At 28.4% G+C, this 10,234-nt stretch overlaps 2 protein-coding genes across 5 annotated transcripts; one reads left to right on the top strand and one right to left on the bottom strand.

Moving 5' to 3' along the window:
- The first annotated feature begins 265 nt into the window (after window positions 1-265).
- On the top strand, window positions 266-4,466 carry LOC118063900 (beta-TrCP-like). 3 transcript variants are annotated; one of them, XM_035078269.1, is made up of 10 exons: window positions 268-373; window positions 1,475-1,566; window positions 1,920-2,163; window positions 2,241-2,427; window positions 2,507-2,963; window positions 3,111-3,484; window positions 3,559-3,637; window positions 3,710-3,896; window positions 3,980-4,029; window positions 4,134-4,466. In XM_035078269.1, exons 3-9 carry the CDS (start codon window positions 1,926-1,928, stop codon window positions 3,988-3,990), a joined length of 1,533 nt encoding a protein of 510 aa, XP_034934160.1. In that variant the 5' UTR covers window positions 268-373; window positions 1,475-1,566; window positions 1,920-1,925; the 3' UTR covers window positions 3,991-4,029; window positions 4,134-4,466. The 3 variants fall into 3 exon arrangements, with proteins under 3 accessions (XP_034934076.1, XP_034934160.1, XP_034934245.1); XM_035078354.1 differs by having other exon boundaries at window positions 279-373; window positions 1,509-1,566; XM_035078185.1 differs by lacking the exon at window positions 1,475-1,566 and having other exon boundaries at window positions 266-373.
- Window positions 4,467-5,426: 960 nt separating this feature from the next.
- On the bottom strand, window positions 5,427-6,814 carry LOC118063622 (phospholipid phosphatase 5-like). Of its 2 annotated transcripts, none has more exons than XM_035077752.1 (6): window positions 6,624-6,814; window positions 6,444-6,549; window positions 6,206-6,353; window positions 5,953-6,081; window positions 5,704-5,874; window positions 5,427-5,610 (listed from the first exon to the last, which is right to left on the bottom strand). In XM_035077752.1, the coding sequence occupies exons 1-6, from the start codon at window positions 6,707-6,709 to the stop codon at window positions 5,441-5,443; spliced, it is 810 nt and encodes a 269-aa protein (XP_034933643.1). In that variant the 5' UTR covers window positions 6,710-6,814; the 3' UTR covers window positions 5,427-5,440. The 2 variants fall into 2 exon arrangements, with proteins under 2 accessions (XP_034933643.1, XP_034933721.1); XM_035077830.1 differs by having other exon boundaries at window positions 6,206-6,296.
- Window positions 6,815-10,234: the final 3,420 nt, after the last annotated feature.

Raw genomic sequence — 10,234 nt, 5'->3', positions numbered from 1 at the left:
TATATATTTCATTTACATTGTAATAAAATTTATCGGAGTATCAAATCATAACATGGTCATTTATAATTCGTTGTGTTGGTGAAATTCTACATTAACTTCCTGTGCATGGCGATGCCTAACGAGCGTCATTCATCGTTTTGAGAGAGTGTAGTAGTTAAATAAGCTTTTGCAATTTTTTAAATTTGTGTGCATCTGTTTATTAAAAAGAAAAAAAGAATAGTTTTAAAGTATCCACAAATAAATTCTTATAAACATTTAGAAGCAATTTAGGGTGCACAAGCCTTCAAGGTAGGGGTGCAAAGACCCCAAGTGTTGAAAAATGATCAACATGGAGACAGATAAAATTCTCGAAGATACGAATACAAATAATCCGGTAAATCAAAGTTATAACATGTAAATTGAATTTTTAATCGTTAAACTGGTCTTAATTTTTTTTCAATATCCTTAAAAACATCTTATCTAGTTGCAGTACTTTTAGTTCCACTCTTTCCCCCTCCCCTTTTTCCTAGTCTCTTTCTCTTTTCTCCATCTAATCCATTTTCTCCCACTACTTATTACCTTCCAATACTATCATCTTATGTTGATATGACTAATAAACTACTAATTACATATGTATTTATTTCTATTTAAATAAATTAGATATATATACATACAGATACGTTATATTAATAATATGTAAAAATAATTATTATCTAATTATTTTCAAATTTAAGTAGCTTTATTGTATTAAATTACTGAGATATTTTCCTTAGCATCGACATAATTTACTGAATCAAAAAAAAAATTTTCGTAAAGAGTAATAAACAAACTGAAATTGAATATACGGATAATTGATTGAATATTGCTCTTTTCTAACAGTGTATTGACCGATTATTTGAATTTTTTCATCCATCTTTACTGTAAATTATATTTCATTAGTGATTTTTTTTTTAATTTTTAAAAAGTATTTTATTTTTGTTTATAATTCCTTTAAAATTTAATATAATTCAAAATAAATTTAATATTTATAGGAAAAGTACATTTTTTACATGTACCATTAATTTGAATGATCTTTATTGTAAAGTTAATCTTTGATAAAAAAATTTTTTTTTACGAATTTTTATTGTTTTATAAAAAACAAAGAGATGCCGTTATAACCATAAAATCAATGTTTTTGCTTAATTATTCTTTCAATACGCGCCTGCTCCTATACATACAATGACAAAACTCAATGTTTTTGTCAAGAATAACTAGGTATAAATAATTTCATGATTTAAGTTTAAATGTTTTTCAGGTTAAAAAAAATGTTTATTGGTTATTACTTTTTGATATTTTTTTTTTTCAAAAATTAAATTAAATATCTTAAAAAGTGAGACTAAATATCTTAACTTATTTTTTGTTCCACTGTATCATTGTTTTTCTTATTATAAATTTATTTAATTTTTCAAAAATTAATTATGATGCAACAAAAAAACTGGACCAATTGGTGACTTAGTCTCGTAAAACTGGGTAATTTATACTGTCCACAGTACATAAAAGAATTTGCTTGAACAAGTGAGGCCAAGAACCACAAAATTTATATTATAGGTAATACTAACCTATTTGCTTGTTGTATTATTTAATAAAAAAATAATTTTATCGTGTTCTATATAAGTTCACAATTTTAAATATGTTCAACTTTTAATAATGATTATAATAAAGATTTGAACCAGTAATGATATATTCTAAATAAAAATCTATATATTGAGACGAATATTAACATCAGGAATTAGAAGTTTGCGTGATATTTTTGAAATAACGATTTTAAAATATGGGAAATGTTGTTCTAATAGTATGTTTGAGTCTTATTCAAATGAAATAATTGTCTATTAATATGTATAAAAATAATTATTATTTGATAAAGGAAGAAAAAAAATTAATAAATTTTATTTTTTTTTCAGTATTCAATGACGATATTGTATGATCCCAGTCGTAAAAAAGAGCCATTATCTCAAACAATGAATCTTACAACCCAATATACTCAAGAACGGGAAATGTGCATGAAATATTTTGAAAGATGGAGTGAACCAGAGCAAGTTCATTTTGTAGAACAATTATTAGCACGTATGTGTCATTATCAACATGGTCATATCAATACTTTCCTCAAGCCTATGTTACAAAGGGATTTTATTTCGTTATTACCTAGTAAGTTAATTTAAAATATATTTTTCGACAAATAACAGAGAATACAGCTTTATAAATCTATTTTTTCTTTCTTTTAGAAAAAGGATTAGATCATGTAGCAGAAAGTATATTATCTTACTTAGATGCTGATTCACTTTATGCAGCGGAACTTGTATGTAAAGAGTGGTATAGGGTAATTAGTGAAGGAATGCTTTGGAAAAAGCTAATTGAGCGTAAAGTACGAACAGATTCAGTTTGGCGAGGATTAGCTGAAAGACGTGGATGGTTTTTATTACAAAAATATTTTAAACAATTTTTTTTATCTATAAAAAACTGAACTTCAAATATGATTTAAAAATTACAGGATTCAACATTTATTTAAACCACGACCAGGTGAAAATTATCGTGATCATGCATTTTATAGGAATCTATTTCCAAATATTGTAAAAGATATTGAAAGTATTGATAACAATTGGCGAATGGGGAAACACAAATTACAAAAGATTAATTGCCGAAGTGAAAATTCCAAAGGTGTTTATTGCCTACAGTACGATGACCAAAAAATAGTTTCTGGTTTGAGAGACAATACTATTAAAATTTGGGATCGAAATACATTACAGTGTATAAAAGTTTTAACTGGTCATACGGGTTCTGTACTTTGTTTACAATATGATGATAAAGCTATTATATCTGGCTCTTCCGATAGTACAGTCCGAGTTTGGGATGCTAATACCGGAGAAATGGTTAATACTTTGATACATCACTGTGAAGCTGTATTGCATCTAAGATTCAATAATGGAATGATGGTAACTTGTTCCAAGGTAATAAAAAAAGATTTCGATTATTTATGCTTAAAATATTTCATTAATTTCTCTTTATTATTCATCATATCTTTATAATATTTACGGCGTATTTGCATGTTGAATTAATGTATAGTACGATAAAGTATAACAATTTTCTATTTGTAGGACCGTTCAATAGCTGTCTGGGATATGACATCGCAAACAGAAATTGCTTTACGTAGGGTATTAGTCGGCCATCGGGCAGCTGTTAACGTAGTGGATTTTGACGAAAAATACATAGTGTCAGCTAGTGGTGATAGGACAATTAAAGTATGGAACACTTCAAGTTGTGAATTTGTACGAACGTTAAACGGCCACAAACGGGGAATTGCGTGTTTGCAATATAGAGATCGCTTAGTGGTTAGTGGTAGTAGCGACAATACTATCAGACTATGGGATGTTGAGTGTGGTGCGTGTTTGCGTGTTCTTGAAGGGCATGAAGAATTAGTAAGATGTATAAGATTTGATAGAAAACACATTGTTAGCGGAGCCTATGATGGGTAACTATCTTTTTTCTTTCAATTGACTTTTAACTCTAGATCAGTTTTTTAATCTGATTTTTACTGTATTTTAGTAAAATTAAAGTATGGGATTTAGTTGCTGCTCTAGATCCTCGAGCACTTGCCAGTACACTTTGTTTACGTACATTAGTGGTAAAAACAAAAATAATATAATAATTCGTAAAATCCAATGTTTTGAACTAATTTATTTCTTTTAATCTCTAGGAACATACAGGACGGGTTTTCCGTTTACAATTTGATGAATTTCAAATAGTTTCTTCGTCCCACGATGATACCATACTTATTTGGGATTTTCTTAATTGCAATGGATCTGAAAATAATGCTGTTAGTAGTTCTACTGTACCGAATCCACCATCGAATACTAATCAAGCTGATACCAGATCTCCATCCCGTATGTAACTTTAATACATATTTTAGATACATTCACTTTTATTCTGTTAACTTTAAATTTAAAAAATATTTTTAAATATTTAGCATTTGAGTGACGTATGAAAACTGATCTAATCATTTATTGTGATACGAATGTAAGTAATTAACGAACAAATATTAATGTAATTAATTATGTATGAAATTTTCATACTCTCTTTTTTCAAGAGTTATGAAATTGATGTTATGATGTTGTTTTTAGATTTGTGGTAAATAAGTGAATACTTAATGTATTCACTTGGGATCTGTGAATAAATAACATTAGTGCCCAACAAAAATGGAATAAAAAAATATTAAGATAATGAATTTAAATGGATATTTATTGATCAACAATGAATTGAATCATGTAAAATGCACATGGAATGTAAAGATGAACTGAATGTGAGAAAAAATTTTTTTGTCTATCGCGAAATTAGAGAAATTTGTCATTTCTTAATTAAAAAACCAACTTTTTCTATTATTATACGTTTAAATGACAAAAGAAATTTCCCAATCAGCAGAAGAATAATGGGCAATTTTTTCAAAAAATTGGATAAAATATATACGTACAAGATAACTATACAATAAGATAATGTATTATAGTAAATTAAAAATTTTTTATGTAATTAATTTATAGCGCGAAAATTGTATAATGTGGAATGTTTGGCGTACTTATTCTTTGTAAATGAAATATGAATTGTGAATGAATTGTATGATTGTTCTGATATAAATTCTCTGAATGAATAAATTAGCAATTCATTGCTAATATATTACTAAAATTTTCCACATAATAATGATGCTCTGCTAATTATTCATTTTATAAAAATAAATTTTTCAGTTATTCTAGTTATCTTTTAGTGTAAATGTGAAATAAAATAATTAAATTTCAAATGACGAAACAGCCTACAAATTAAGATATATCAATAGCCTGATTTCGAACTTTAATAAATTTATGTTCTACGATAATTTACAGATACAAATATAAACAAGTTCCAAAGGCTGTGCAATTATGACAGTGAGATATTCTTTAATCGACCATGACATACGAAATATAAACGTTAATTGCAGAATTTAAGTGTATTGACATTAAATACCATTCAATGTGAGCTTTTTCTGTATAATACGTTGTACTACTTTATAATTTAATATTTGATATATTTATTAATTCTGACATTTGAAAAATTAATCAAATTGATTAATGATCCTCTATAATAGTTTTATTTACTACAAAATTAAAAATCGAATAAACTGCTTTGCAAAAATACAAAAGCAAATAAACGTAACAATAAAAAATTTTTATCTTCTACTATTAGAGAACCTTTATATTAGTCTCCAATTTGTGTAGCTATTGTTCTAATTTTTGTGGGTTCTTAGTGAATCGTAAATAATTTTTTTCGAAAATCGAAGTTTAAGTATCATTCATCCTTTGGATACTTTATTTTTTAGCATTTCATTTACGTCTAAGTGACGGTATGTATGATAAAAAAAATAAATAGAAAGAATAGGATAAAAATGTAAAAAAGAAAACTTTTATATCCATTTTATTTGGTCTTCTCGTAAAGACTGAATACTTTTTAACTCTCCATGCTTCACTATGGTAATATATGATTTATAACATACATGAGAATCAAGTGACGGATAATAATGTCGATAACACATATACGTTATCAAAAATCCAATAAGAGATCCAGCAACAACATCTGTAGAAAAAAACTTCGTTATTGATAATTTTATGGATTTAAAACGAAATTAATATCAATAACGTTGTTAAATATTTGATATTATCGATATACCTTGCCAATGATGATGATAATCACAAGTACGGCTTATTGCAATACACAGAGCTCCTATCAAGGGTAGTAAAAAACAACATAATGTCCAAGAATTGCCTTTACCAGACAGACTGAACGTTTTTAATTTTCCAGCTAAATATAATGCAGTAAATCCAAAACTTACAAATGCAACTAAAAATATCAAGAATTTATTAATTTATTATCGATATAGATATTTTATATTTATTTTTCAGTACTAATATAACATACATGATGAGTGTCCACTAGGAAAAGATTTTTTTCCATCCCTTATTTCATTCGGATTTCCTGTACAATTTAATTCTACATTTGCTAACCCATCAGGAAAACATCTCCAAAAAAAATCTGGTCGTGGTCTTCCTAATAATAAATATAAATAAGATTTATGAATAATTCATTAACAGTTAGTTTAATGAGTTATTTTTACTATTAACATTTGTAATTTTCAATAATAATGATGATAAAATGTGTAAATAACACTTACCTACAATAATCTTTATAACATTTGTAATCAGTCCATTTAAACCAAGAGCTAACGTAACTGCGAGTACAGCTTGAGCAAAATCAACTTTATCCTTATAAATTAAAAAAGTACAAGTAATGACTAGTGCGGGAGTGATAAATACTAATGGCTGAAAAACAGTCATAATTGTATTTTTTAAATTTGACAGAATTAATAAATAAATAATGATAGAAATTATATTCATATAAAGAATAAATACCCATAAAACAGTCGTCGGAACGTAAGAATCAGTCTTCGGATTTTTATATAACCATAATTCATCATCGTGTATTTTTCTGTTAAAGGGTTCTGTTTTTTCTAGCGTCCTAGAATGATTAATAAAAGTAATATAATATAAACAAACCAAATAAAACTGAAAAATATGTACATTAAAACTTACACAATTAAAAATGCCAAAAATATTCGTAAAAAAATATCGAACCAGAAATTGATTGAAATATCAACACCTCGCACTACAGCCATCATATAGTTTATATTATATATAAAAAAAACTTAAAATAAACTGAACAATGGACCGATTCCGAAATATTGTCGAACTGAGAAAAGAGTTCCTCAGTTACTTCAATGCTTCCGGGCTCCCCACCACTGATTTTTTACTCCTTCTACCACGTTTTTCGCTACAGCGCAAGCGTACCAAAACACATGAGGAACTCTCTTCCAGAAGTCTTCTCTCTGTGGCTTAGTTTCCACCGGAGGCGAGTTGAATAAAACATGAATCGAGATGAGAGTGTTTCCACCGGAGATGAAAACAAGAGTTGAGTTCAATAAAAAGCGCCTCTAAAGTTCACTTTTGAAAATATTAGTGTCTATAATAATTTTATCACATTGACGACAGGTGTCGCAGAAACAGCTTCGAAATGGGAGCGTGACATCCGTCCCCAATAAGATGTCAGTCAAAGGCATTTTTACAATCTTTTAAATTTAAATCTTTAAATGTATAATCTTACTGACTGTCAATCAAATTCTATGATGCCCAGATTTTTTATCTAATGATCATTTTAAAAATAAGCTTTATTCTTTTAATCTTTTAAAATTGGTTTTTTTTATTTTTAATCATTTAAGGCTAGGCTGAAGTCAGAGAGGCGACTGATTCCCCCTATCCAAATACATGGGATCGGGATATTTCTAATTTCTTCGCCAATTTACTATTATTTCTATAAAATTAGGTACCAAATTACAGAAGAATTAATGCTGGACTGACGTAAACAACAATTTTTTGTATATAGTGAATATTTCTATCAAAAAAATTAGAAAGAATAATGAAAAAATTATGAATTGACTTGCCGCGCTTAAATTCCAAGATGGCGGCCACATCATTCAGATGAAAAATCACGAATTATTCTATTTTTATACGTTTTTCGCCCAAAATTCGTGTTTGCGTCAGTCCTTGCCACCTGTCTGAATGTCGAAAAAATCAATTCATAGTATAAAATTGAATAATTTAGAAATAATTAGAAATATTGTATTCCAGATAATATTCTCCGGAAAATTAGTTTGAAAAAATTCCGATAGGTGACAGCATTATGCTCGTAGATGACCTCAGTCATCCATATTGAAAAAATGCTCAATTCGTATCCAGAACTGATGGTGCCCTGCATTTTGGTGAGTAATTTGTGTATGAGTGTGTACGTCTAATATATGTATGTCATGTAAACATAGTGTATCACTTCACAATGCCTTATACTTTGATGACTATTGCAGTTAGAATAAATGAAAATGATGATACTCATTTAACATTAATTAATATAATACCTGCAAATAACTTCAAATACATATATCATCCATTATTATCATTTTTATTAGGTATAAATGTTAATCAAAAAGCTCAATTCCAAGTCGGCGTATCCAAGCATGTAGTGTAAAAACAAATACACATAAACTCAATATCGAGATTATGCTGGCCATGTGGTTAGAGCGTCAGAGTTCTATTTTGCCGGGCAGGGTTCGATCCCAGTCATAATCACTTTTTTTTCTACTTTATTCGTTAGATTAGCATGTAATTATAATATTGACATGCCATAATTGATCCATTATAATGATTTGATTTTTTTTTCTCTTTACTCATTGAATTTATTGACACTAAGTCGGAAAATATTTGAACAGAGCCATAAACTTTTTTTTTGTATAAATACATTGATAATAGCCTGTGTTTAACAACTTATACATCTTTACATGTATTAACAATTTTATGTTATTGAAATGTTATTAACAAGTTAATCATATTATTATTAACATTGAAAAGTAGTTTAAACAATCTGTGGCGAGTTTCGGCACTTTCCCGGAAAGCTCTACCCCCACTCTCTGTGCCCAAGCCTGCAGCTTATAATTTTTAAGCATATATAAGCGTATTGGAACCATAACAGCTCAGTGGTTACAGCATTGATCTTTTATTTTGCTAGGCAGGGTTCGATTCCAGTCATAATAAAGTTTTTTTTTCTTTTTTATTTGTTAGATTTGCATGTAATTATAACATTAACATGCTAAAATGAATTCTTACTAACGATTTGATTTTTTTTTCTCAATTATTTATGTAATTGATCGACGCCGAGTCGGAAAACATATGAACAGGGTTATAAACACTTTTTTTACTACAGCTATATGAACGTAGTTTTTTTTTAAGCAATTTAGAAATATTTAGAAGTAGTTGAAATAATCCACGGGGATTTCCGGCACTTCGCCGGCAAACTCTATCCCTACCCTTCGTACTCAAGCCTGCATTATACAATTTATAAACATAAACATAATGTCAGAGATGATGTGTTAGCTCTGTGAGTAGAACACCAAGCTTTCATTTTACCGATTAGGGTTCGATCCCAGTCATAGCCAATTTTTTTTTTCCTTTTTTTTTCATTAAAATTTTATATAAATACAATAATTGGTTGCTTATATAAGTTCAAAATCAATTCCTATTGTCTTTTAAAGACAACACTTTCGAAAAAGAGAATTCATAGTAACTCGTTCCTCACCCTCAGCTTATTTTCAGAAAAACAAGTTGTTTTCCGTAATTAATTGGAAGAATAATTTAATCAAATATATGAATTAATTTATAAGTATATAAAGTCACTTAAGCAAAAAAAAGAAAAAACAATTGCCTATGACTGGGATCGAACCCTGCCCAGCAAAATAAAAGATTGGTGCTCTAACCACTGAGCTATTATGGTATCAATAATATTAAAGATGCTTGAAAACTATAAGCTGCAGGCTTCGGCACAGAGAGTGGGGGTAGAGCTTGCCGGTGAAGTGTCGGAACTCGCCGCGGATTGGTTAAACTATTTTTTATTGTTAATAAGTTGTTAAAAAAGGCTATTATCAATGTATTTGTACAAAAAAAGGTTAATGACCCTGTTCAAATATTGTCTCATTTGTCATCGATTAATTGAAAAATAATTTTACATAAAAATTGAAATTTAAAACTCATTTTTGATGTCGAAATCGAATCTTCTGACTACAGAGCCAGCATATTTTCATTTGCTTTGTTTACGTTTAGATATCATAAGCTTCATATAAAATATCATATAAAATTTTAATGAAAAAAAAAAATTGGCTATAAGTGGGATCGAACCCTAATCGGTAAAATGAAAGCTTGGTGTTCTACCTACAGAGCTAACATATTATCTCTGACATCATGTTTATGTTTATAAATTGTATAATGCAGGCTTGAGTACGAAAGGTGGGGATAGAGCTTGCCGGCGAAGTATCGGAACTCGCCGCGGATTGTTTAAACAATTTTTTATTGTTAATAAGTTGTTAAAAAAGGCTATTATCAATGTATTTGTACAAAAAAAGGTTAATGGCCCTGTTCAAATATTTTCTCATTTGTCATTGATTAATTGAAAAAAAAATTTTACATAAAAATTGAAATTTAAAACTCATTTTTGGCATGATAAAATTGCAATTACATGCAATTTGAATAAAAAAAAAATTTTGCCGCAATTGGAATCGAACACCGTTCGGTAAAATAACTGGCGAACCTTCTGACTATAGAGCTAG

The sequence above is a fragment of the Chelonus insularis genome, unplaced genomic scaffold (assembly GCF_013357705.1).
Source record: "Chelonus insularis isolate UGA/USDA-ARS -01 unplaced genomic scaffold, ASM1335770v1 contig_108_pilon, whole genome shotgun sequence".
NCBI classification, from domain to species: domain Eukaryota; kingdom Metazoa; phylum Arthropoda; class Insecta; order Hymenoptera; family Braconidae; genus Chelonus; species Chelonus insularis.
The sequence above is the reverse complement of the archived record's forward strand: the minus strand, read 5'-3'. Positions and strand labels throughout refer to the sequence as shown.

What these genes read in the sequence shown, in the direction of transcription:
- LOC118063900 (XM_035078185.1), top strand. Translation starts at nt 320, where the DNA reads ATGATCAACATGGAGACAGATAAAATTCTCGAAGATACGAATACAAAT. An exon ending in ATACGAATACAAATAATCCG is followed by an intron (nt 374 to 1,919) that starts GTAAATCAAAGT and finishes TTTTTTTTTCAG; the next exon opens with TATTCAATGACGATATTGTA. An exon ending in TTAGCTGAAAGACGTGGATG is followed by an intron (nt 2,428 to 2,506) that starts GTTTTTATTACA and finishes TAAAAATTACAG; the next exon opens with GATTCAACATTTATTTAAAC.
- LOC118063622 (XM_035077752.1), bottom strand. Translation starts at nt 6,709, where the DNA reads ATGATGGCTGTAGTGCGAGGTGTTGATATTTCAATCAATTTCTGGTTC. An exon ending in TTTTTGGCATTTTTAATTGT is followed by an intron (nt 6,550 to 6,623) that starts GTAAGTTTTAAT and finishes TAATCATTCTAG; the next exon opens with GACGCTAGAAAAAACAGAAC. An exon ending in TCCTAGTGGACACTCATCAT is followed by an intron (nt 5,875 to 5,952) that starts GTATGTTATATT and finishes TGATATTTTTAG; the next exon opens with TTGCATTTGTAAGTTTTGGA.